General features: G+C 46.8%; 11 protein-coding genes across 11 annotated transcripts; 5 read left to right on the top strand and 6 right to left on the bottom strand.

The window, feature by feature from the left end:
- Positions 1–166: 166 nt before the first annotated feature.
- Positions 167–2,220, bottom strand: BGW36DRAFT_95593 (putative transcriptional elongation factor Iws1). The gene is made up of 4 exons (XM_046222725.1): positions 1,504–2,220; positions 1,353–1,432; positions 827–1,305; positions 167–769 (listed from the first exon to the last, which is right to left on the bottom strand). The coding sequence occupies exons 1-4, from the start codon at positions 1,931–1,933 to the stop codon at positions 526–528; spliced, it is 1,233 nt and encodes a 410-aa protein (XP_046077055.1). The 5' UTR covers positions 1,934–2,220; the 3' UTR covers positions 167–525.
- Positions 2,221–2,272: 52 nt separating this feature from the next.
- BGW36DRAFT_423563 (mitochondrial outer membrane translocase complex, subunit Tom5) lies at positions 2,273–2,688 on the top strand (the record flags this gene model as incomplete). Its single annotated transcript, XM_046219849.1, has 4 exons — positions 2,273–2,288; positions 2,362–2,390; positions 2,529–2,595; positions 2,651–2,688. The coding sequence occupies 4 exons, from the start codon at positions 2,273–2,275 to the stop codon at positions 2,686–2,688; spliced, it is 150 nt and encodes a 49-aa protein (XP_046077054.1).
- A 180-nt stretch (positions 2,689–2,868) lies between these two features.
- Positions 2,869–4,873, bottom strand: BGW36DRAFT_370458 (putative nucleoporin). The gene is made up of 3 exons (XM_046215252.1): positions 3,934–4,873; positions 3,229–3,884; positions 2,869–3,174 (listed from the first exon to the last, which is right to left on the bottom strand). Exons 1-3 carry the CDS (start codon positions 4,562–4,564, stop codon positions 3,067–3,069), a joined length of 1,395 nt encoding a protein of 464 aa, XP_046077053.1. The 5' UTR covers positions 4,565–4,873; the 3' UTR covers positions 2,869–3,066.
- Positions 4,874–4,883: 10 nt separating this feature from the next.
- On the top strand, positions 4,884–5,946 carry BGW36DRAFT_370454 (putative NADH-ubiquinone oxidoreductase 19 kDa subunit). Its single transcript, XM_046215251.1, has 4 exons — positions 4,884–5,159; positions 5,222–5,449; positions 5,525–5,657; positions 5,721–5,946. Exons 1-4 carry the CDS (start codon positions 5,140–5,142, stop codon positions 5,817–5,819), a joined length of 480 nt encoding a protein of 159 aa, XP_046077052.1. The 5' UTR covers positions 4,884–5,139; the 3' UTR covers positions 5,820–5,946.
- BGW36DRAFT_370450 (HotDog domain-containing protein) lies at positions 5,947–7,104 on the bottom strand. Its single transcript, XM_046215250.1, has 6 exons — positions 6,862–7,104; positions 6,707–6,740; positions 6,477–6,621; positions 6,375–6,426; positions 6,235–6,293; positions 5,947–6,181 (listed from the first exon to the last, which is right to left on the bottom strand). The coding sequence occupies exons 1-6, from the start codon at positions 6,930–6,932 to the stop codon at positions 5,979–5,981; spliced, it is 564 nt and encodes a 187-aa protein (XP_046077051.1). The 5' UTR covers positions 6,933–7,104; the 3' UTR covers positions 5,947–5,978.
- A 31-nt stretch (positions 7,105–7,135) lies between these two features.
- Positions 7,136–9,600, bottom strand: BGW36DRAFT_370448 (putative antigenic mitochondrial protein HSP60). The gene is made up of 3 exons (XM_046215249.1): positions 9,320–9,600; positions 9,112–9,253; positions 7,136–9,051 (listed from the first exon to the last, which is right to left on the bottom strand). Exons 1-3 carry the CDS (start codon positions 9,422–9,424, stop codon positions 7,532–7,534), a joined length of 1,767 nt encoding a protein of 588 aa, XP_046077050.1. The 5' UTR covers positions 9,425–9,600; the 3' UTR covers positions 7,136–7,531.
- Positions 9,601–10,222: 622 nt separating this feature from the next.
- On the bottom strand, positions 10,223–12,220 carry BGW36DRAFT_335145 (uncharacterized protein; the record flags this gene model as incomplete). The annotated part of the gene is made up of 3 exons (XM_046212930.1): positions 11,708–12,220; positions 10,506–11,640; positions 10,223–10,427 (listed from the first exon to the last, which is right to left on the bottom strand). Exons 1-3 carry the CDS (start codon positions 11,760–11,762, stop codon positions 10,223–10,225), a joined length of 1,395 nt encoding a protein of 464 aa, XP_046077049.1. The 5' UTR covers positions 11,763–12,220.
- A 334-nt stretch (positions 12,221–12,554) lies between these two features.
- BGW36DRAFT_370443 (mitochondrial ATP synthase epsilon chain-domain-containing protein) lies at positions 12,555–13,269 on the top strand. Its single transcript, XM_046215248.1, has 3 exons — positions 12,555–12,708; positions 12,781–12,895; positions 12,964–13,269. Exons 1-3 carry the CDS (start codon positions 12,677–12,679, stop codon positions 13,036–13,038), a joined length of 222 nt encoding a protein of 73 aa, XP_046077048.1. The 5' UTR covers positions 12,555–12,676; the 3' UTR covers positions 13,039–13,269.
- A 91-nt stretch (positions 13,270–13,360) lies between these two features.
- Positions 13,361–16,131, top strand: BGW36DRAFT_414341 (putative amino-acid N-acetyltransferase subunit Mak10; the record flags this gene model as incomplete). Its single annotated transcript, XM_046219287.1, has 9 exons — positions 13,361–13,540; positions 13,614–13,681; positions 13,737–13,877; positions 13,937–14,182; positions 14,237–14,695; positions 14,741–14,998; positions 15,045–15,143; positions 15,197–15,287; positions 15,338–16,131. Exons 1-9 carry the CDS (start codon positions 13,441–13,443, stop codon positions 16,129–16,131), a joined length of 2,256 nt encoding a protein of 751 aa, XP_046077047.1. The 5' UTR covers positions 13,361–13,440.
- Positions 16,132–19,591: 3,460 nt separating this feature from the next.
- On the top strand, positions 19,592–21,196 carry BGW36DRAFT_444578 (uncharacterized protein; the record flags this gene model as incomplete). Its single annotated transcript, XM_046221647.1, has 3 exons — positions 19,592–20,149; positions 20,209–20,501; positions 20,550–21,196. The coding sequence occupies 3 exons, from the start codon at positions 19,592–19,594 to the stop codon at positions 20,995–20,997; spliced, it is 1,299 nt and encodes a 432-aa protein (XP_046077046.1). The 3' UTR covers positions 20,998–21,196.
- Positions 21,197–21,331: 135 nt separating this feature from the next.
- Positions 21,332–21,712, bottom strand: BGW36DRAFT_264586 (uncharacterized protein; the record flags this gene model as incomplete). Its single annotated transcript, XM_046210113.1, has 1 exon — positions 21,332–21,712. A coding segment is annotated over one exon (381 nt), but the record flags the coding sequence as incomplete, so codon positions are not given.
- Positions 21,713–22,498: the final 786 nt, after the last annotated feature.

Here is a 22,498-nt window from a genome sequence, read left to right as displayed (position 1 = left end):
ACCCGAGACGAGCTTCGGGAGAGTCCGGTGTCAGTGTCTGCAGCTGTGATTGGTTCAGTGGCTCTTCCGGACTGGGATAGCTGTCTGCTTCTAGAATCTTTTCATTACTACTCGTATATTCGGATAACGTAAAACAACAGCCATCCTTCCGCCCACCCCCACACCATATAAAATGTCCATTTTATACGATGTATAGGGGTGGGCGGATGGCCGTTAGATTACGTTAGAACTAGGGAGTTTATTCAGCGTCGTAAAGAAGAATGTCGTCATATCGCATGCAACGGCTGGCTGCTGAGAAATTGTCATGTATGCACTAATTATTCAAGCTACTATCCATGCACGAACGATAAAAAAAACTCCATGAATATTCCTGGTCAACTGCTGCGCCGAAGAGAAACCCAATATATCAATCCGATTAAATACTTAGACTCACAAACGCCGTAAATGATATCGCGACCAACCGTCGACAAAAAGACGATGGGATAATAAAGGCAACGCCACACATACTGGCTGTCTGAGAACGAATTATTTGCGCGATGCTTTACCAGCATTCAGCTGGCGTGCTTTCATCCTTCTGAAACGATCTTCTCCGCTTGCTCCGACGGGACGGGCGAATTTGCTGTCTTGAATGACAGTTGAACGAGGAACAATACTATACGAGGTGTGACCCATCTCGCGACGAGCACGATTAGCCAAACGTGGCGGCAGAAGTTCCTGGGCACGCGCTTCTTCGGCGGTACGTTGCGCAATATTGCGATTGACAAGGCGCCTGCTCACGTTAGCTCAAACCATCATCTGCACCTAGGGTATATAAAAGTAAACATACGTAGGATCAAATTCAACCTCTTCATAGACTCGCTTAGAGTAATCATCAGATCGCTGGAGAATCGGGCGAGTCCAATCTGCAAGGAGTCGTTCCGCCTGTCGTTTGATCTTGAGCTCGGGTTTCTTGCTCTTAGTGTAGAAAACAATGACTTTGCCAATACCACTAGCGATGAGAGTATCTTTGTTGATAGGAAGCTTGCCAAGCACATCCAGCAAGTCACGCTGAATGTTGTATGCAGGTAGCTCGCCATCGTCGAGTGGCTCCAAGAAAAACTTCACAGCTTCCAGAAGATTGATTTCGGGGTCTACCAGACTAGCAGTGTACTGGTTGCGATTCAACAGATTCAAAACCTCTGGTAACATCTTGAGTTTGTGCATGGCGGGTTGGCCCTCTCGGCGGGCTGCAGCATCAAGTCGGGCAGCGTCCGTCATGCGTTTTCGCATGTCTTCAATCTCTTGGTCTGCCATTTGTTCCAGATCCTGAATTTGTTAGTCTCTCTGTAGAATAATCGTGTGGTGAATCATACAATGCCATCAGCTTTTCGCCTGCGTCTCTGTGGCTTCTTCATGGAGGCGTCCAAAGCGCGGTCCAGGGCACGTCGTCGTCCTAATATATTTATCAACCACAATCCTCAAAATAAATACCTAGCAACAACAGAGTCATAATCTACCACTTACGTTCTTCAGGGCTTAGCGTCTCATCATCCTCTGGCGTGGCAGCCCTCTTAGCCTTCGCTGATCTTCGACGAGTCGCCTTCCCGTCACCTGATTCACCATCCGAGTCCGCCTGATTGCGTTTCTTCTTCTCTCGGCGGCCCTCCCTATGTCTTCTCGGTTCGCCATCTTCTCTCTTGCGCTTATGGCGGCCAATAAGCTTCAGGTTCTCAGCGTCGACATCTAATGCTGGACGGTCCTCGATATCAACGTCATCGGGGTTAAAGTCTTCAAATTGCGCTTCGTCGACTTCTGACAGTACGGATTCATCGTCAGAAAGGTCTGGCTCGTCATCCCCAGCTGCGCCTGTGTCGTTGAGGTCATCAAGCTCCTCTTGCAGCTCATCCCGGTCCAGTGCTGGAGATTGGGCCTCAGCCTCTGGTGATGCAGACATTGTGAGTGATTTCTATCCCTGTCTGGCACCGCAACACAGAAATAGCTATCTATGAGCGAAACCGTTCTATCCAGAAAACAGATGTCGTCAGGAGGTGAGGTGAGGATGGTTAGGACAACGAGAGAAGGTCGCGGTGGCTGGAGCAAGAAGCGGCTAGCCCAAGAAACTTCGCCAGAGTCGGTGTGGCCCGTGCGTCTGGCGCGATTCAAGCTCGCCGCAAAGAATATGATGCCTCCATCATCAATTCACAGCAAGCCAAGGTCTCTGCCATCACAGCTCTTTTAGCCTCTAACAATCACCAAGACTTATTTACTGTACACTGAAATAGACATTGTCAATATGTTTGGCGGCGGAGGTGAGATTTCTATTGTCTTCTGCGGACGTTTTTGCTCTTTGACAGTACTTTGGCTAACTAATATTGCAAATAGAGCAACGACTTTCTAAGGAGGAGATCGAGGTATGGTTACCATGCTCTAATTACCCTAGAACCCGTGGACTTGCCACTTAAAGGGTCCTCGCTTCAGACCCGTCACGATCAATGAAAAATTCACCACGATACCATTTGCGAATTCTAAATGACGTTGTATCTTGACAGGCCGGTGAGATCGAAGCGCAACAGACCGTTCGATTTGCAGTTGCTACTGGCATTCTCCTTTACCTCTGTAGGTAGCCATCCTGCCAATAAATATTTTCACTTACTAATGGCATCAATAACAGCGCCTTTCGCTGTTGACTTCGTGAAGAAGTTCCTGTGATGCCTCATGCCTACCACCGCATACAAAAATGAATATCTACTCGGAAGTGTGCATGTATAAATTTTGATGGCTAGCTTCATCCTTGTGTTTCTATTCCATGTACTATAAGTAGACTTTGGGGTATCATTTTTGCTATTGCCTTTGTCGTCTTTAAATTGAATATGCTACGGATACTCGATTCATTTTTGACTCCCAACCCGACTAACTACTAAGAAGAACGCTCAACGCCTAATCTTTATCCCACCTTGATTAAAATGACTTGTGCAGAAAAGTTGCTGTCGCATCAACCCCATGCGAAGAAAAGAAGTCAAGTAATATCAAGAAAAGTAACCCAAGTTGCATTAAGAAGCGCAAATAATATGCTCTGCGTTAACAACTCTAGTGGACATTTGCACCCACGGCTTTCTGGGCTTCGTCTAATTCCTTGTTTATGGACACCAGCTCCTTCTGTAGGTGCTGGATTTGAGAAGCGTAGTCTTCGAGAATCTGTTATCAATGTCAGTTTAGTTGAATGGATGCAAAAATTGAAAAGCACCATACCTTTTTCGCAGTTTTGATCACATTTTCATCAAGCGATTCCTCAACATCGTTCGCAGCATTAGAACCAGCTCGCTCAATTTCGGCAGCAAGCCGCTTAGAGTGTTCACGAATGGCAAGCATTCTTGCCCAAATTTCTTCAGCACGTCCGGTTATTGATGGATCAAAAATGCCTCTTTCCAACTGAACCAGTTTCTTTTTAAGTTCTTCTTCTGCGTCATCCATAGCGTAACCACGATTTCGAAGGACTTGGGTCTTTGCAGCAAGCGATAAACAGCGTTGACTCAATATAACATGTTTTCTCCGACAGTCAGCAATTTTTACCGAGATTTTGAGGTCATGGCGAGATAACAGGTCAGTGAGACATTGATTGATTTCGTGCAGGCGAGTCTGCATGATACTGAGGAAGTCCTTTTGCCTTTGAGCACGTTTCCCAAGTTCCCAAAATCCTTTCACAAGAACTGGAACATAACCTGGCTCAGGCCGTGACTTCAGCGCTTCCTCCCATTTGGTCACGTCGTCTTGAATGCTGGGCTGGTAAAATGGTGCTTGATCCTCTCCCACAAAGTTATACAAATATGTACGAAAAGGTGATGTCTGGTTTGTAGGGTCCCACTTGTCCCTGATTATCTCCATTTGCGCTGGCACCGTTCGGTGTACTATAATATGTCAGTCGAACATTCAAGACATGTTAAGAGAAAGTCATACCCCCAGTAACCGCACGGCCTGGGGACCAAAGCGAGGATCCCAATTGTGGCTGGTTCATTGTCTGCCCTAATTGTGGTTGCGGTTGGGGCTGTTGTTGGGTTTGTTGCTGCTGGTTCGCAAATAGAGATCCTCCGCCGAACAGCGACTGTTGTTGCTGTGGCTGTTGTTGTTGTTGTTGTTGCTGCTGCTGCAGTGCATTGTTTGTTGCGCCGAAAAAGCTAGTACCTGTCTGTTGGGGTTGTTGGGGTTGCTGGGGTTGCTGTGCAGGACCTCCAAACAAACTTCCTGCAGGCTTCTGCTGAGCAGTCGAGCCAAAGAGACCACCTGACTGAGGCTGGTTTTGTGTCTGTGTCTGTGTCTGCGTCTGCTGACCTCCAAACAGTCCCGTGGGTTGATTCTGTGTTTGTGTCGATCCAAACAAGCCTCCTGAAGTCTGTTGTTGAGGCTGGTTCGCAGACGATCCAAATAGACTCTGCCCTGTCGCGGGTTTATTCTGCTGCGTATTACCGAATAGAGAGCTCCCTGTCGACTGCTGCTGCGTGTTTCCAAATAGACTTGGCGTCTTATTTGCGGTGCTATTGGCAAAAAGGCCACCGGATTGTTGCTGAGGTTGAGCGCCGAATAACGACATGATGGAAACTGTTTTCCAACACTGTACAACGGATAGTCACCACGATTTTCCAAGCGCGACAATAAAACAGTCTCGCAGAACCGAAGACCAGAATGCGAGGTAAATGAGCGACTAAGTCAATTAAATCAAGCCATGTTATGAAAATAAAAGAATTATGAAAAGAGCAGCTGAGGAAGCTATTGAGAGGAACAAGCTTGTTCGCGCGGAGGTGCCTTGCCTGGAAAAACATTAGCCGCAGCAGGGCTAAGATGGTACGATCACGTGATATATCCAATGACAAGAAACTGATGGAATATAGAGCCCAATCACGCCTAATAAGTTATTCTGAAAGGTGAAGTCCGCACTAATACAAAGCATCAACAGCTTATTTCTCTTTAATTTTATTGTATATCTTCACTCTCATTCGATGATCATATTCGATCCGGTTATGTAAGCAGAAAATACAGCTTCGGGAACGACGGACCAATGAGATCTTCGCTAAAGGCCTTACCGTGAACTTCACAGCTCCTCAACTCCGTCCTCTATTTCATATTCAATTGGCATTGCGTTCCCAATCTACTCTCACAACCGCCAAGATGGCTTCCAGACAGCCCCAGTATGATTTACGATCTTTCTATCTACCCATGTCACTCAATTGCTAATTGCCTGATCGAACAGATTTAACCAGCACATCCTCGTCGACACGACGCCCATGCCCGATGGCATTCCCAAGGTTCAAGAGATCGGTGCCACCTCTGCTCCTCTGATGAGCGCCTCGTTCTTTATCGGTGACCGCTGCCGAGCATATAACGATGACTACATGAAGTGTAAGGCGGAAGCCAACGGCCGAGGAGAGTTCGAGTGTCTGAAGGAGGGTCGCAAGGTCACCCGTTGCGCCGCCAGTGTGTACGTATCTTCCCCGCGAGATTTCGTTGCATTTGGATTTGGATTTGGGAGCAAAGAAAACTGATTGTTGGGTAGTATCAAGGATATCAACACACACTGCTTGAAGCAATTCAATGCCCATTGGGGGTGTCTCGAGAACAATAACCACCATATGTTCGAATGCCGAAAACCAGAGGTGGAATTGAACAAATGCGTTTTTGAGCAACTTGTTTGTTCCCTTATCTTTATATATGGTTTCGTCTCACTACGACTTACTGATATGCAATTATAGGGGCTGAAGAAGGAAATCCCCGGAACACCATCCAACGTCACACCTGTTCACCTACGACCAAAGCAACTCTACGCTCAATATCCCGGAAACCAATATTAGAATGCTAGATTTTAAAAGGCATAATTCTCATTTTCTCACTCCGATTTCCCTTCTGGAAGAAATGTGTGTATATATTAGCTCGCTGTAGGAATGATATTATCTCTATAAAATGAATACAAAATGCAACACCTAGAAGTATGCATAATGGGAGGAGTATTGTTACAGCTTCAATCTTTCTCTCCTTCGAACATTTTTCATAGCCTCCAACCGAGCAGCATACTCTGGGATTGAAGGTACATGAACCTTGTGGTGCTCTACAGTTGCGTATTTTGTCTTGCCGTCAAGTGATTCGAAGTAACCGCTAAGTAAAGCCATCGTCCTTCCGTGTTGCTCGACTTGGCACCTAATACACACTTTCGTACCTATTCACCTAATGTTAATGTCTCATGAGGATAATAACCATTTGACAACATACCAAGCGGGATGCCTTTAAGATATGAAATGTTCAATGTCCTTGACACGCCTCCCAAAAAACTATACATTTCGAATCAGTATGGCGTCCAGATATCCACCGTTTCAATAAGACAAAATAACGTTAGAATTATATAGACTTACTCCCAATATCCAGCCTTAGACACTGTCTGCATCGTCAAGGCAGTACACATGTCTATCAAGATCTTTTAGCAACTTTCCCAGATTGATGAAATCAATTCATACCAAATATAAGAGCGTAAGCACCTCCGTGCAAAACGCCATTGATATTACACCATGTCTCGTCGGCCGTGAATTCCCAGACCGACCAGCCTGATGGGTCTGCATCGACGAATTTAATAGACTCTGTCAAGAGTTTGACATCATAACCCTAAAAAAAATTCAATTTCTTGACCTGGGCGCAGGAAGGACGCAATAGGGGATGCGTATTCCTACGCTTAGGGTGTGAAACGCACCTTGAAGGATTTCTCGGCAATGATTTGCTTGTATCTATTCTTTTCGTTTTAGTCTGGCAAATCCATGTATTCTAATGCACAAAGCAGAATACGGATCATACATAAATAGTTTTGGGGTAATTTTTAAATGAATCAACTGCAATTATACTACTTACAGCTCTAGAAAGCATTCAATCCCGTCCACCACATCCTGCTTGGTTGGACAATTATCCCGTCCATCAACCATATTGAAAGAGTACCAGCTTTGGATTTGAGAAATTGCCTTTACTACAGGAGGAAATTGGGTAAACGGCTAGAAGCGTTGACACTGCTGCGAAACACATCCGTAGAGTGAAGGTCTGAGTGTGTATGAGGGGCTTGGCATCGCCGCGGTCCGAGGCAAATTGCAATGGAGCTTGACCATACAAATTACACATGAAAAAGATTCAGTATTTATCACGACTATCATTATATTGTATTTTTTTAAATTGAGTATTTCTTTTCTTCTGCCAACAGATTTGAGTCTGGAGATAGAAAATTAAAAGTACATGATATATGGTACAAAACCCCAACCAGTCTTTGATCTTTTGTTTTGATGGATTCAAAGGGAGATGCAAAATTTGGATTGAGTGGAGATGTGGTAGGTGCTGAGAGACAAAACTCTGCACATCGACGAGGCCGTGAGGTGAAAGGTGTAGTGAGGATGGTGGTAAGACAAAAAGGTGAAGAGTGATAAGGAGACAAAAGAGATATCAGAAACATGCCATATTACAAATGCAATACACGCTTAAAATAACAATTCGAAAGGTGAAGTTGTGGAAGTAGAGCATCGGACATATGTGCCTTTTACATCATACCGCCCATACCGCCCATACCACCCATTCCACCCATTCCACCCATGCCCGGAGCAGGAGCAGAGCCCTTCTCTTCAGGGGCATCGACAATAGCAACCTCAGTGGTACCGAGAAGAGAAGCAACACCGCTGGCATCAATCAAAGCAGTGCGGACGACCTTGAGAGGATCAAGGATACCGGTTTCGATCATGTCAACGTACTCGCCCTTCGCGCTATCGAAGCCCTTGTTGAAGTCCTTGCCAAACTCATCGGTGAGCTTGCCAACGATAACACTGCCCTCCAGACCTGCATTTTCGACGATAGTGCGGGCAGGACGGGTGATGGCCTTACGGATTATGTCAATACCAAGCTGCTGGTCGAAGTTGGCTCCCTTCACATTGTCCAATCCGTTGGCAGAGGCCTTGAGAAGGGCAGTACCACCACCAGGAAGGATACCATCCTCAACAGCAGCGCGGGTAGCGTTGAGAGCATCGACAACACGGTCCTTCTTCTCACCGACCTCAACCTCGGAGGCGCCACCAACCTTGATGACGGCAACACCACCAGAAAGCTTGGCAAGACGCTCCTGGAGCTTCTCCTTCTCATACTCGGAGGTAGTGGGGTCAGCCATAACGCCACGGATTTGCTCGCAGCGCTGAGCAATAGCGTCCTTGCTACCTTCACCATTGAGGATGATGGTATCCTCCTTGGTGATGGTGATCGCACCAGTAGAACCGAGTTGGTCGGGAGTCAACTTGTCCAACTTGATGTCAAGCTCATCAGTAAAGACAGTAGCGTTGGTAAGGATACCTAAGTCGCCAAGGATGTTCTTGCGGTTGTCACCAAAGCCAGGAGCCTTGACAGCAGCCACCTGAAGTTGACCACGGAGTTTGTTGAGAATGCAAACAGCCAGGGCTTCACCCTCAATATCCTCAGCAATGATCACAAGAGGACGGCGGAGTTGCGTCGAAATCTCGAGAGCAGGAATAATATCCTGAACAGCAGAGATCTTCTTCTCGGACAAAAGGATGAGAGGCTTCTCGAACTCAACTTTCTGAGACTTGGCGTCGGTCATGAAGTAGGCGGACGTATAACCACGGTCGAAGCGCATACCCTCTGTAACCTCAAGTTCATCATCAATGGTCTTGCCCTCCTTGACCGTGATGACCCCTTCCTTGCCAACCTTCTCCATGGCATTGGAGATCAGTTTACCAACGTGAACGTCACCGTTAGCAGAAATAGTGGCAACCTGTGCAATCTCTTCGGTGGTGGTGATATCACGCTTGTTTGCCTTCAAATATTCGACAACGGCATCAACAGCAGCCTGGGTACCACGGCGAAGGTCCATGGGGTTGCAGCCAGCGGCGACATTCTTGACAGTCTCGGAGAAGATAGCACGAGCCAGGACAGTGGCTGTAGTAGTACCATCACCAGCAACCTCGTTTGTCTTGGAAGCGACATCCTGTAGTAAACGGGCACCGAGGTTCTCAAACTTGTCCTGCAAAGTGACGGCCTTGGCAACGGTCACACCGTCTGGGTGCGGTCGCGGTCAGCTTACATGGTGCAGAAGCTAGAATTCATCATTCACCATACCTTTTGTGATCTTAGGCGATCCATAGCTCTGGTCAATCAATACATTGCGGCCTTTGGGGCCGAGCGTAGAAGTAACAGCCTTGGCCAGAGTGTCAACACCCTTCAGGAGTTGAGCGCGAGCCTCAACGCCAAACCTGAGCTCCTATAACCTCTATCAGCATTCCCAATTCATCCACTAAAAATCCCTTTTCAGTGCGTAGGTACAAACCTTGTGAGCAAATCGTTGTTGCTGCAAGGACACGCCAGGTGAACTGAGCTTGGAGAAAGGAGCTCGGGACAGAGCGGAAGTCCTGGATGTGAGAGCTCTCTGCATCTTGTCGAGGAGGATTGGAAGACAGGCAGGAAAAGGGGAAATCGAACAAAAAAATCAATAATAATGACCCAATTCACCTAGACCAGGACGCCCTGAGGATTGGATTACTAGAGGATGGGAAAAGCGGATGGGAGAAAGGAAGCAGAAAAAATGAAGCCGATAGCCGAAAATTTTCCAGCTTCTTTGCGATTCCCCGGATGTCTTGGCGCCGAAGCTCGTAGAACAGCCGCTGCAAAGCGCATCACGTGATGTTTACATTCAATAGTAAATTGCAAACAATGCTCCTGCATTGGAAACAACATCGCTTGCATTAGTATGTATAGGCTATGGCTGCTATTCTGTGGCCATCGTGGTCCTTGTTATACGAATATAATCCAGACCAGCATTGCCTAGGTCCGCAAATATAAAGGAAGGTTTCGAAATGAGCAATGTTTCAACACAATCCAAAAGCTCATCACTACTGGCTCCAATCATTTGAGAATCGACGTCCATGGTACACATTTCAAGAAAGCCAAGAAAAAAAAGAAATCATAAACGATTCGCTGATCAACGCTGTTTTGCATCATGCAACGTCCTCCTTCGCTAATCCCAAAGCAGTTGCAAATAATGGCCAACGACCCAACTTATCGGAATGATGTGTCGATACCACCAGAACGGCGATGTGGTCTAATTCGTTTCGCGTGTGTAGACTCTTTTTCGGGGTCATACGCAGAATTTGGAATGAAAAGCCGTAGTCAGACTTACCATCGAGTGACTAGCGAGACAGAGGTTTCGATAGCTTTGCTACTTGCGGACGCATCAATCTTGCCACCAAACGAGGTCCTTTGCTTCGTCGATAGCATCATCAGTGTTGAAAATTTGTTCAAAATCAAAGATCCTGCCAGGTGGGATCTCACCGTGGCTATCATCGACTTCCTGGTCAATAGTGCTGGTCCATTTCTCGTCAATCAGCGCGGGTTTACTCTCGTCTCCGTCGAGCTGAGGGCGAGCAACCTCAAAGTCACTGATGTTGCCATGCATCCAAGCTGTTTCCCTGTCTGCAGAAACGGTTTGTCCGGCTGAGGAATTGTGAAACCCGTACGCAGCATGAGAGTTTTTTGTCGCACCAAGAGTAGGCGCAGTGTTCCAACTTGGGTCGAAATAGGTGGGTAGCTCCCTGTGCTTTTCCACGTATTCCTTGTACTCCGGGCGCTCTTGGTCCAAGACGCGCGCTGCAGAATTGTTTTGCTCCAATGGTCGAAGCTTGCGATGAAATTTCAACTGAGGGTCACAATGCTCGTCGTTGAGCCAGTGTGCAGGGTGAACGATTCTTGGATCTGGATCATGTGTTTCGTCTGCCCATGCAACTTGCTGCGGCGCGCTGTATTGTCGTATCACCACTTCTTGAGGCCATTCTCCTCGAAGAAGGCCGGGGTTCTGTGAGTTGCTATAGTCCGTAAGAACGGGCCCGTAATAGTCCTTCGAAAACCCCCAAGTGCCAGTCCTTGGATCAGAAGCTGGCAGATGCCATCTTTTCTCCGGGTCTCTCTCGTGATAGACACCAATACCTTTGTGTAAAATCATGCTAAGAGCCTTTTTGCCAGGCTTAAGTGTAATAATATAGGACTTCTTTTCTTCAACCTTGGCTTCATCTTCTGGATTTACCACGTTGGAAGCCCGCTCGTCGTCTTCACCACTTCCAAGGAACTTCAGGAATGGTGCATTTACAGCAACTAACTCAGAATCGGAACTTTGACCTTCGCCATCGGATTTTGGTTTTCCCTCGGCATCAACAAGCCCATTGCGCAGTGGGGTGAGTATGGACTTTTTCTGAGAGGACTTGCACTTCTTTTTACTACTGTTGCTGTGGCGTGAAGGCTCCCAGTCCGAGTCTTCATGGTCGGACTTATCTTGGAAACACTCCTCATCAGTATGAGCACGCTTCTTAGCCTGGCTTTTTGGCTTCTCCTTCTGGGCTTGCTCTTGGCCTTGGCCCAGCGACGCGTCGGTTGATTTAGATGACGATGCTATTGCACCAGTCCATCCTCGACGAAGAGGAGGAGGTACTGCCTTGTCCATTTTAACACGAAGAGTGCGCAATTTAGCAAGGTGTTGAACCACTGCTCCTTCGGTTATATTGTTTCCCATAGTCTCAGCCACTTGTGCCCAAGGAATCTTAACATGTTCCTTGTTGCAAACGGATTGGATGGATAGGAGGAGCAACTCGTTCAGGTTTTCTACATGAGTAAATTGTTAATGACCATCAAACTCGGCAAATGACGGCCAATTCTGATGGAAACTCACCATCCCAGCGTACAATACTGCGCTTGGCCGGGCGCTTTTTCTTCTCGTTAGCCATGGCGACAAGGTTTTCGTAATTATACCAGCATGTGTGGGTGTTGAGACGCGATGCAGAAATTGAATGTCCAAAAATAGGTGCAAGAATCCTGACTGAGCAGAGGGTATGAAACAAAGTCCTGTGTCACTATGTGAGTGAAAGGTCATAGAAAGGAAAAAATCATGCAAAATGATATCTCCAACTCCTGAGGCTACCGTGCAAACAAAGGACGGTAGGTTGTCATGAAGACAGGAATACAAAGTGAAGGTGATGTGAGAGTCGTCAAGATATTTCTCAATCCCAGGAGGGATACAAGAGAGGGGTAGATATGCTGGCGCAGTGCAGCTGAGAACCCGGTTCTCAGGATCACAGCTTGACTCTTTTCAAAGAATTTTAGATATTGCCAGACATAGAAGATTCATATTTCAAAATTCAGAGTGTAGACTAGATTAGAAACATATAATGCCCATAGCGCAGGCTCTAGTTTGGATACGTGAATGTGTGAACTTGTGAGAGATAGAAAAGGTCAGCTCCTTCCAAGCAGAGGTGTCTAGAAGAAATCAAAGAAACCCAGCCTCTAACCAGCAGGCCGAACAATTCTATCATGACAACCATACTGATGATGTTTGCAAGAAGTAAACTACTGACTTGCTCTCTAAATAGAAATTCCACTTCGTAACGAATATTTTACTCTAGATAGAACCAGATACTGCACTTGATGAAAATTAATCGAGAATAAAATATATTTATTTAGCTACTTGCTCCAATATTTGAAGCCGATGCATATCCATCTATATAGTAAATCACGTGACAGAACTTCCACGTGACCATAGCGCGGCCATGAAACTCCGACAATTCCCTATCCCAGAATACAGGTCTGCATCCGCCATTTGCCATTCCAAGAACCTCCATCTGCAACCCTTCAATCCCTCAAAATGTCAGCCCCTTGGAAAGCTGCCGGTTTGACGTATGTTATTCGACCCCGATACTTTTCGCATGCTCTAGTCGGTTCGTGTTTCAATTGCTGACCTGTCAATAGCTACAACCGCTATCTTGCCGTTGCTGCCCGCACCGTCCGCCGGTCCCTGAAGGATGGTCCTCGTCTTGCCGCTGAGCGTCGCGGTGTGACCGATCTCAAGTTTGCCAAGTGGGAGGTTAGTACTGGGGAAAGCATAGCTGTACAAGGGAATGAAAGGGCTAATATAGAATTTTGCGACGACAGAACGGAAAACAGGGTGAACCTAAGCAGGTTGGCGCTGCCAACGCCGAAGCCTTCGCCGCTCAAGCCGAAAAATAAATGACGCGAAACATCGAATCGGAGAAAAACAGACGCATGAAATGGTGATATCCCGGATCCGAAGCAGTTCGCTTGGTGCTGGAGGGGGGAAGCGGATTGTACATTCTGTAGCAATACTTGGTCTTTGACTATCCAACGAAACAATAGAACATTTCTTCCATTTGTGGGAAAATATTTTATACCACCAGTAATCGTCTTTTGATTGACGTATAAATTCCAGTATAATTGGTGATGTTAACTTAAGGCTACCACTTGGAGACCTGCGGCCGTTACCCAAATTTACCCGCAGCCCCATCGTTGTTCTTTCCCGCCGAAAAAGGGCAGCAAACAAAACCACCTCCGTTACGTATTTCAGATCACAACAAGCAGGTTGTGAGAAACCATAATTTCTCGCACAAAACCATGCTGCCGAATAACCAACTACGTGTTCCTCCGCCCCAGTCAGCCTCACAGCGCATGGTGACCCGAGACATCACTGATAGTTTCGTCAACGCCGCTTCTAGTGCGTCGCTCCCCGCAACCGCCTATCTCGATATCAACAGCAGACCTAACCCCAGCTGACGAGTTGATTCTAGAATTGCGACAAGGAGAATTGGTCAAGGATGAACTATTTACACTATTCGAAGCGGTGGGAGCGCTGGAGGTTCGTTGAAGCCCCATTCCTTTTTTGTGATCTCGGCTCACCTTGCCTTCTTAAGATCATGGACTCCAAAATGGACAGTGGATATCTCGGCCCGGGTGAGAATCACGCCCAGGCCCTTGAGTATGACTACGACGTGATGCGAGAATTGCAACCCGAAGAAGTTGTTGGACTGATGGATCAACTGTTGTGCCACGAGGTTCGTTGTTTTCCCATACGATCAAGAGGTTCGAGCTAACTTGAAGGGTGGTGCTACAGATGGCATGGCATATGGGTCATCCCCTATCTCAAACCCTTTTCACCTCGATCTATCTCGATAAACTTCTGGCGCCGGCCCCGAAATCGTTTGATGAATATAGCTTCCATCGGGGAGATGCAAAGCGGCAGCTTGAGGTTGAGCAACAATCACCTTTGATACATATCGTGCTGAGGGCATACTGTCTCGGGCTAGTAAAGGCCTGTGATTTGGTGCACCAACGTGTGACTCAGGAATACTACTACGAGGTTGGTCCCTGCACGTCTATTTCTCGAGGGAAAACCGCGTCTGATGCTGCCCAGGAAGAGGACTTTTTCCCGCAATTGTATAACCGCAGCATACTTACCGAACACGAAGTCGATCCAGTTCAGCGACTCCTACAGAGAGCCATACAGTATCTTGAAGAGAATAATGAGGGAATAGAGCAAAATACGAAGAGTGCATTGGTTAATAGATTGCGTTTTAGATATCATTTTCTTGAAGCCTTGGACGAAGAACGAGATATTATCAACACACGAGATAAAGGACCTTTCACTGCTTGTCTGTCATTAGTTGGCTCGATTGAAAGCTCTGCGACTATTGGAAAACCGATTGAAGAAGCCTTTACCCTGAAAATTCAACGAAAGCTCGCTAGCACAGTACCACCGCGACCAATGGTGACTATCGGTGTCGATGCGACTATTGAATATTTAAAGCATTTCTGCCAAAATGCAATTGACATGTTTGAGCTTTTAGACTATTCGGGCTCAGATGACTTGAGAGTATGTATATCTCCATTCTTGTTGCTCACTCTCTGACACAACTAGGTTGCCCTTTGGACAATGGCCTCGAGGAAGCCACAACCGGGCGTCTATATAAGGAGTCTCCTACAAAAATTCATTGTCAATAACCTAAAAGTTCTTGGTTCTACATCTGTTAAGAGACTATTATATGATGATCTTGCAGATTTGGTACTCCCTTCAAGCATATTGCTCCAGGCAGAGAATGAAGAGGTCGAAGTACCATCGGACCCGCGATTTCAGATACATAAAAGCATGGAGGATTTTCTTATCCGCATTGCTGAGGTAAGTAGTACACGTCAATATCCCAGAAGCTACTCTGACTCTGTAGTCATTTATGAACACTTTTCGCTCATCATGCTTGAATCGACCCCGAGTGCGTCGTGCGTTGTGCCATAGCATTATTGAGTGGGACAGCATTCAAATAGAGGTCGGCATATGTTTTTAATCGAATGTATACAAACGAGACTAATTAGTTGATAGGCAGAAAAACTTGATGAGCATCTCCAAGCTTTAACAAACGAAGCACCTTTGACATTTGACAATGGCGAATCGGCATATTCGTACCCTTTGGGTAGTTGGGCATACCACGAAAAGCTTAAGCAAATCAGATCAATCATTCAGATGGGCTTCGAATTATCGATCTACGCCCCGAGGAACTTGGTGGAATGTACTGGTATCTGGCCGAAATATGTTTCCAACACCGGCGCCACCTCGATCGAATCCGGGCATTTGTTATCGCAGAAATGGGACGAAATGATAGTGCCGGTGGGAACAAGCCATTTGAGAGAACTATTACCGTGTTAGGCCGTCATACACTGTGGTTAGTAGCAACAGAGAGCTTTGCTCTTGCGCTGCATGCGATGTATGTTTTTCTCGATCGACAACGAGTGCTCCCACACGCGGCATCCAAAAAATCGTACTCTAGCTCTCGGCTTCGGTATGAGTTACGTATGAAGCCCTTACTTTCGGTTAGCCTCCCCGAGTTACTTCCATTCGACAAGTTCGAAAAAATGGTCTCCCCCGAAGAGGAGACCGACGGACAGACGCTGGAACGAGCGAATAGGGCAATTGGCGAAGCACGTAAAGCGTGGGAGAAAGTCCTTACTGACGGCCCATTCTTGGGCTCACGCCATGCGGGCAAGACAGTTGAGCGTCCAGCTATTGAGGCTGAATGGCAACGAAACACCAAGGACTCATTCCGATCATGCATTGGAGCCAGCGTCGCAATCCAAAAGGCGACCAGCATCTTCATGGCCAAAAAGTCCGCCCGCTCCAACTCCACATCCACCTCCACGCGGGAAGCCGGTGATGCATCATTGCTGCCGATTAAAGTGGAAATCCCAGAAATCGACACCCCCCATCGCTGGCATGACTGGTGGGCTGTGCCACGTATTTCAGAGGTTAAATCGGGCTGAGTAAGGTGGTTGGCTTCTACAAAATTGCAAAACACTGAGAAAAATCCTTTGAGCCTTTGATCTCTAATATCCGGACGGCGGTCGATATTCGGATATGGCGACCCCAGCCTCCGGCTATAGGGCGATGGGTTTGTGAATCTTGGAAAGCCTGATCTGAAAACATAGATCAGCTATGATCAATCGATGCTTGCGACCATTACGAGGCATAGCGCGTCTGGGTTGGCGACTAATTGACAGGCAGCATGGGCCGGGCTAGGGTTGCATCAGACAGTTCCACTGATGAAGATATCATAGGCAGATTAGCGAGGGTCTCAGATGGCCACCATGGAAGTGGTGAGCACGACGATGCACACATGTACTCCGTATGTTTAAAGGTAGTTCGTGGTTGCTTCTAATCGTCGGGAGGGGGAAAAAGTCGGTGAAGCTAGCATTCTACTGGGCAATTTTGAGAAGCTCAATGGAAAGGCGACCCTAGAAAAAAAACGAAACAAACTTCTAAATCTAGAAAGTGGTAACCTATCAACGGAGATTTTGCGTGTAGATATTTGTCATACTCATACTTCGATCCATCATCATTCGGCATTGCTATTAGCTGATCCTGACCCCATTATGCAAACTAATAGAGGGGTCCAACGCAAAATTGCGGCGGATCTCGGACCAGCTCCTCAGATCTAAAACTAAGCAAAGCCAAGCAACGAAACGGAAATACTAATGAAATAAAACAAAAAAAAGCTCCGATCGAGCCGGCCCCAGATTGTGAAGATAGACGAGAAGGGGAAAGCCATGGAAGGAGGTATTTCAAATCATTGAAACAGATCCTTCTATCTGGCTCAACAAGTTGCGTCATGTCCAGATTACGTGACGCAGTTTCTCTGCTTGACCACGTATCAAGATGGCAGCTCACACGGTCTGATCCTTACGTGAACGGAGTACGTATTCTAATTTCGGATACATTAATGCCTTTGTCTGTTGGTCGAGCTAAGACTCCCCGCCCACTACACAATCGAACCACCATGAAACACGATCTCGATTCTCTACAAAATAGTAGAATACATAGTCAAACTAAGTCCCAGGCTGTCGGTAAAGCCGAGTCGATCGATGTCAGTTCCAGACTAGTCATGGGATTCCTTGATGTGCACTGTTCAAGATCGCTGCCACTAGTCTGATATCGAGGTAGTACTCTGTATACTGCCCTGTACAAGTTAGACAACTTCGCTGTGGATTCTGAAACAATGCAGCTTCTCAAATACTCAGCCCAGTCGTGTCTGCATTACAGATTGGGTTTGTTGCAGGATATTATCGTATGTATTATATTCCAGCTGCAAGCCATTGCAGAGGGTTCCAGAAATATGGCCGCCAGCATCCACTTTCCATTCAACTATGAATTAAGTCTGGTGGTGTTGGTTCCGTTCATCTTATCAAATGTGCATGAAAGATACGGACAGCCATGAGTGTACAGAGCTGGCCATCTTACCGATACCGCACGCGTACACAGCTGTCTGATGAACGGGGTTCATATTATTTAATATTTAATATTATATATTATTATCAGGAGTATTTTTATAGACTAATGATACTAGTCATCAAGGCTGCTGTTTGATGATTTCAAATTGTGTTTTATTGCTTACTCAGAGCACGGATGCTGGCCATGTAATAGTAATACTCTGTCCTTGAAATGCTATGTACTGAGTGTATGTAGCCCGAGGTCGCCGACTAGCCGACTCGCCGACCACTTTCAAAACATCAATTAAAATTGATACGAGAGTGCAAAATACAAAGCGAGTGGACATGACTATTCACTTCCGAAATGACAGGCTGACCGAATGGCGGGGTCCGTAAATACACAGGCGACATTGTAATTTATACCCACGTGTAATTGTAAACAAACTTAATGGAGCTGGATGAGGTCAGCAACATAGAACACTGAAACATTCGGCTTAGAGTATACACTATATAATAACTATGTACAAAGTATACATACATATACATGTATGTAATGTATTGGCTTGTATGGCTATTCGGGGTCCTGCAGTCCCCGAAGCTGATTCGCCCAGGCCGATGGATCCCGACAGAGGCACAGAAGAGGAAAAGCCAGCCCTATCTCTCTATGGCGTGTACTACAGAGTTCTAACTAGCTTCTGTCTCATTGATGAAGGAGCATCTCATTGTTGTAATTGTTGTTATTTGTTTTCCTGGCTATTGATTATAGCTCCTCCTCCTCATTTCGCTTGTTAGTTGTTTCGAGTATGCTGGTGGTGGGTCCTAAACTTTGGGATAGCAATCAAGGGATGATGACCATAACTTTCAACTTCAAGTCAGTGCTTTGTAGATATTTGGAGAGACTTAACTTCATTTTGCTAACACTCGCGTATCTTAGCTTGATCATTCCAGGAGGCTGATGAAAAGTAGCTCGCTAGCGCGCCCATATTAAAAGGCCATATAAATCGGACAAATAGCCTGCAGCCATCAACCAGACCTAATTTTATTTCTTTTTATGACTTATTGCCCCCGAACCAACCACACAGAAGAAAGTCTGAACTCGTGGAAATTTCAAATTCAAATGCAAATGCAAATGCAAATTCAAACCCAATTCTCAGTCTAAAGACCCGGTCGAAGGTTCAGTCTAAACTGCATTGTAGTAAATTATGAAGTCTGTCTGTCTCTCCTTCGCGATCGTCCACTTGCATTAGTTTTCTGGATCTACCCAATCAATTAATCAGTCGACTTGCTTCTTCACATTACGGAGGAAGCCGACTGGTAGTTCGTTCGTCTCGCAGCCTCCGTTTCATGTTGACGAATCGCTTGGGTTGGTTGAGAATCGAGATTGGCGGTTAGTACATAGTACTTGTCCAGTACACTGGTACGTCTCCTCAAACACATCTAATACATAGTACCAATACGTAGTATATAAGGCTGCGAAGCTGTGGAGCAAACCCGAATGGGAAAGTTAATTCGTCACTTGTTTCTAATTCGGTCAGTGGTTCATGCTCCTGAAGACTCATCATTTTCAATGTTGTGTATACGTTGATGATGTATATAACGCCACGCTGTCCCTGTTGACTGACTGCTGGAGCATAGCATAAATTACCCGGACCAACATACCACCATGCAGGACAACAGTTGACTGTCGCGTGGATCTATTAATACTGTTTGACTTATTATAGCATGTTATAATAAGGATTATAATAAGATTATATTCCCCGGCTAAGAACTAGCCCTAATTTATCATCGCCGTCCAGCTGTCTAGCACGGCCTATTCAACACCTTGACGACTCAACTGAGAACTGTGCAACTGAAGAAATCATCATCAACGCAAGACACCTACAGGAAATGTGGTATACAGCAATTCCTAGCCATGACCCAGTACAATCAGCGTCTCTTCCCACTTCAGCACTCAATATCAAAATCCACATCAACAAAATTCAGATCATATGCCGCAAAATCGATACTACTACCAACCATGAATAACGACAACCTCACCTCTGACCCTCTACTCCAACTCTACTACCAAAACTTCCACCATGCCCACCCCATCCTCATACCGCTCTCTGCTCTCTGCGGCCCTTTGGCGCAATACATCCCAGCACAGGTGCTAACCGTCATGCGATATATCGGGGCGCATTACCACTGGGACAGCTCTGTGCGGGATACTTTCAGAGAAAGCGCGCTCTCAGGACTCTCCCTCTCGACGACGAGACGAGACGGGTTCCAAGTACAGAGTATGCTTCTCCTAGCGATCTCGGTGCATGCCCACGGCGGCCACGACGACATGGATCGAGCGATGGAAATCATCGAGCAGACTATCAGCCTCGCCTTAGATCTCGGGATGCAAGATGCTAGCTTCGCCGTGGCGAACGGCCAGGGCCAGCCAGCAATTGAAGAAATGTGGCGTCGAACGTACTGGGAATTGTACGTGGTCGATGCGCTTCTGAGTGCGTTGAGGCAACGGAACTCGTTACTGTATCACACGCCATCTGATGTGAGGTTACCATGTGACGAGACTCTGTACAACGCCGAGGTATATCTTCCCTCCTTCTCCCTTTTCTCCGGTTGAATGAATATTGAACGTGTCAATAGTCCTCAATTCCGCAAGGCTACCTCCTCGCTGATCTAGCCGAAAACTGGCCTCGAGGGCCGCAACACTGCCACTTCTCCTCCTTTGCATACCGTGTTGACGCCGTGAGATTGCTGGGGTCTGTGCTTGCTCTGAAGTCAAATTCATCAAGTATAACTACATCTGACGATGAAGCAGCTGCTATCGATGATGCTTTATTTGAATGGCAGCGGCATTTCCCCCATCGACAAGAGGACTTATCAACGGGGACGCCGTTCGATGAGCTGATTTTTCAGGCGCAGATGATCGTTCACTCGTAAGACTTCCTGTTCGTCTTTTTCTGGGTAGTAGACTGACTGTACAGAGCCGTGATATACCTCTACCGACCTCGCTCCAGCCTCTCCCTACCTACTCTCATCGACCGCAACTCGATCACCAACCGCTTCTTCCCCTCCAACCAATCCGCACGATCATCGGCACCGTCATCCTCCAAAATCACGCTCGACGATCCAAACACCACCAAGCTCGTGCGCGCCGCCGACTCGCTGTCTAATCTGCTCACCCTCCCGAGTCCCGTGAAACGGCACAGTCCGTTTCTGATCCACGGGCTAGCGATGGGGGTTTTCGTGCATACAGCAGCGTATGCACGGAATATGAGTATGGAGACGGCGAGAAGAGACGATGAGTCAAGTTTCAAAGTCAGGATTGAGTTGGCGGTGGGCGTGCTGAATAAATTAGCAGAGACTTGGCCGCTGGCGAGTGTGGTGAAGAAGGAAGTTGTGCGGGTTTATCGCGATGCGGTGGGGAGGTAGCTGCAATATATCCACTATGCCAGCTATATCAATTGATACCTTGCCATTGACACCAGTTACATATGTAACATTAGTTGATATCCATGAGACAGCGATAGACATGACGGTCACGCGATGAGGTGCAAGTGTACTGCTTGGTGGTAAAATGAAACGACGTCACTATATTTGAAACAGCTAGTACATATACAGCGAACCTGAAAACCAGATATCGATCATCCCTGCATGTCTGGTGTTAATTAACATGTCATTAGCACCTGGAATCCCAAATACACATTCGATAACAGAGAACCGTCTGTTACACAAGCCTAGACGTATCGATATCGCCGTGGGCCACCTCGCCACTATCCTCATCGATATCGCCGCCAGACTCCTCCCACTTGCGCTTCTCCTCGTCACTCAACGACCGCCAGACATTCTTCTCGCCGTTCATTTTCCGTTTTATCCACTTGAACGGCTTCAGCGGATCGTTGGGTGGCCCCTGTGGACAGCCTTTGTGTCCGCCATAATAGTCATTTATGCTTTGCTTCCGCTCAACAAAGGCGTGCAACGACGCAAGTCGCTCTTCCTCCGTCATTGCCTGGCGAGCTGTTGCGCGTGCGTACGAGGGGAGGCGTGGGGAGTTGGCTGTGTAGTCTGGCAGTAATGTGTCTGTGGTTGATTCGGCGAGGCTGACAGCGTCGCTGGGATGATCTTGTTGTTGCTGTTGTTCTTGATGCGTTTCTTCGCTTTGAGTATGCGACTCCTCCACACCGACTGATTCAGCCGTCACCGTCGTCATTGCTGTTGACTGTTGACTGTTAAGTCTGATGTTTGATGCGAAATGTTAGTGAAAATGTGTATGCGATGACCATAGTATAGCCTGGTGCTTGCGGCTTGCTTTCTGATTTGCCCTTTTATGTTTTATTGTTTCCCCGCCCTGGTGGTGCACATGGCTCGGAGCTCACGGCTGATTCGGCACGTTAAGGTACATTTAGTAGAAACTGCTGCGGCTTGCGAAAATGCGGCGTGCGTACTTAATAATATATATCATCTAGACGATAACTAGTAAACCAACACGTACCTCGCGCCGAAGATCAATTGGTGTTTCATGCTAACATGTAGATTACTGACTCAATGATGTGCGCGTACCTAAATGCTGCATACTGCTCGTCACTCGGAGTAGCGTATATGCAGAAAGCTTAATCATGGCTAAGACCTTGCTTACGTCAGTGCTGTCTCTACATCAATTGACGTGACGTAATAAGATACAAGTGTAGCGTAGTCTGCTGGTAAATGTTATGGCAACGTCGATTCTCATCTATCCAACAACCAGACTAATCCACCCACTCTACAACCCCGACCACAGAAGCGAAGAGAGAGAAAAAGGCAAGCCCAGAAGAATCCAATTCCGTAAAATAGACACATAGACATCGAAGAAAATTCATACACATGGTAGAAAATATTTACCGGTATTTATGGCTGGGTTTGAAGGGGGATATAAATAGGCCACGACCGGCGGGAA

Source organism: Talaromyces proteolyticus (genome assembly GCF_021365285.1).
Source record: "Talaromyces proteolyticus strain PMI_201 chromosome Unknown BGW36scaffold_2, whole genome shotgun sequence".
NCBI classification, from domain to species: domain Eukaryota; kingdom Fungi; phylum Ascomycota; class Eurotiomycetes; order Eurotiales; family Trichocomaceae; genus Talaromyces; species Talaromyces proteolyticus.
This window is presented reverse-complemented; position numbering and strand designations above follow the sequence as displayed.

Excerpts from the sequence above, each read along its gene's own strand:
- BGW36DRAFT_370448 (XM_046215249.1), bottom strand. The coding sequence starts at position 9,424 with ATGCAGAGAGCTCTCACATCCAGGACTTCCGCTCTGTCCCGAGCTCCT. Across the intron at positions 9,254-9,319 it reads AACAACGATTTGCTCACAAG|GAGCTCAGGTTTGGCGTTGA; the intron begins GTTTGTACCTAC and ends TAGAGGTTATAG. Across the intron at positions 9,052-9,111 it reads ATCGCCTAAGATCACAAAAG|ACGGTGTGACCGTTGCCAAG; the intron begins GTATGGTGAATG and ends GACCGCACCCAG.
- BGW36DRAFT_370443 (XM_046215248.1), top strand. The coding sequence starts at position 12,677 with ATGTCAGCCCCTTGGAAAGCTGCCGGTTTGAC. Across the intron at positions 12,709-12,780 it reads TGGAAAGCTGCCGGTTTGAC|CTACAACCGCTATCTTGCCG; the intron begins GTATGTTATTCG and ends ACCTGTCAATAG. Across the intron at positions 12,896-12,963 it reads TCAAGTTTGCCAAGTGGGAG|AACGGAAAACAGGGTGAACC; the intron begins GTTAGTACTGGG and ends TTGCGACGACAG.
- BGW36DRAFT_370454 (XM_046215251.1), top strand. The coding sequence starts at position 5,140 with ATGGCTTCCAGACAGCCCCA. Across the intron at positions 5,450-5,524 it reads ACCCGTTGCGCCGCCAGTGT|TATCAAGGATATCAACACAC; the intron begins GTACGTATCTTC and ends ATTGTTGGGTAG. Across the intron at positions 5,658-5,720 it reads AATGCGTTTTTGAGCAACTT|GGGCTGAAGAAGGAAATCCC; the intron begins GTTTGTTCCCTT and ends ATGCAATTATAG.
- BGW36DRAFT_95593 (XM_046222725.1), bottom strand. The coding sequence starts at position 1,933 with ATGTCTGCATCACCAGAGGCTGAGGCCCAATCTCCAGCACTGGACCGG. Across the intron at positions 1,433-1,503 it reads GACGCTAAGCCCTGAAGAAC|GACGACGACGTGCCCTGGAC; the intron begins GTAAGTGGTAGA and ends TAAATATATTAG. Across the intron at positions 1,306-1,352 it reads GGCGAAAAGCTGATGGCATT|GATCTGGAACAAATGGCAGA; the intron begins GTATGATTCACC and ends TAACAAATTCAG.
- BGW36DRAFT_370458 (XM_046215252.1), bottom strand. The coding sequence starts at position 4,564 with ATGTCGTTATTCGGCGCTCAACCTCAGCAACAATCCGGTGGCCTTTTT. Across the intron at positions 3,885-3,933 it reads AGGCCGTGCGGTTACTGGGG|TACACCGAACGGTGCCAGCG; the intron begins GTATGACTTTCT and ends GACATATTATAG. Across the intron at positions 3,175-3,228 it reads TGATCAAAACTGCGAAAAAG|ATTCTCGAAGACTACGCTTC; the intron begins GTATGGTGCTTT and ends CATTGATAACAG.
- BGW36DRAFT_370450 (XM_046215250.1), bottom strand. The coding sequence starts at position 6,932 with ATGGTTGATGGACGGGATAATTGTCCAACCAAGCAGGATGTGGTGGAC. Across the intron at positions 6,427-6,476 it reads TGCTTACGCTCTTATATTTG|ACATGTGTACTGCCTTGACG; the intron begins GTATGAATTGAT and ends AGATCTTGATAG. Across the intron at positions 6,294-6,374 it reads TCTAAGGCTGGATATTGGGA|TTTTTTGGGAGGCGTGTCAA; the intron begins GTAAGTCTATAT and ends CGAAATGTATAG.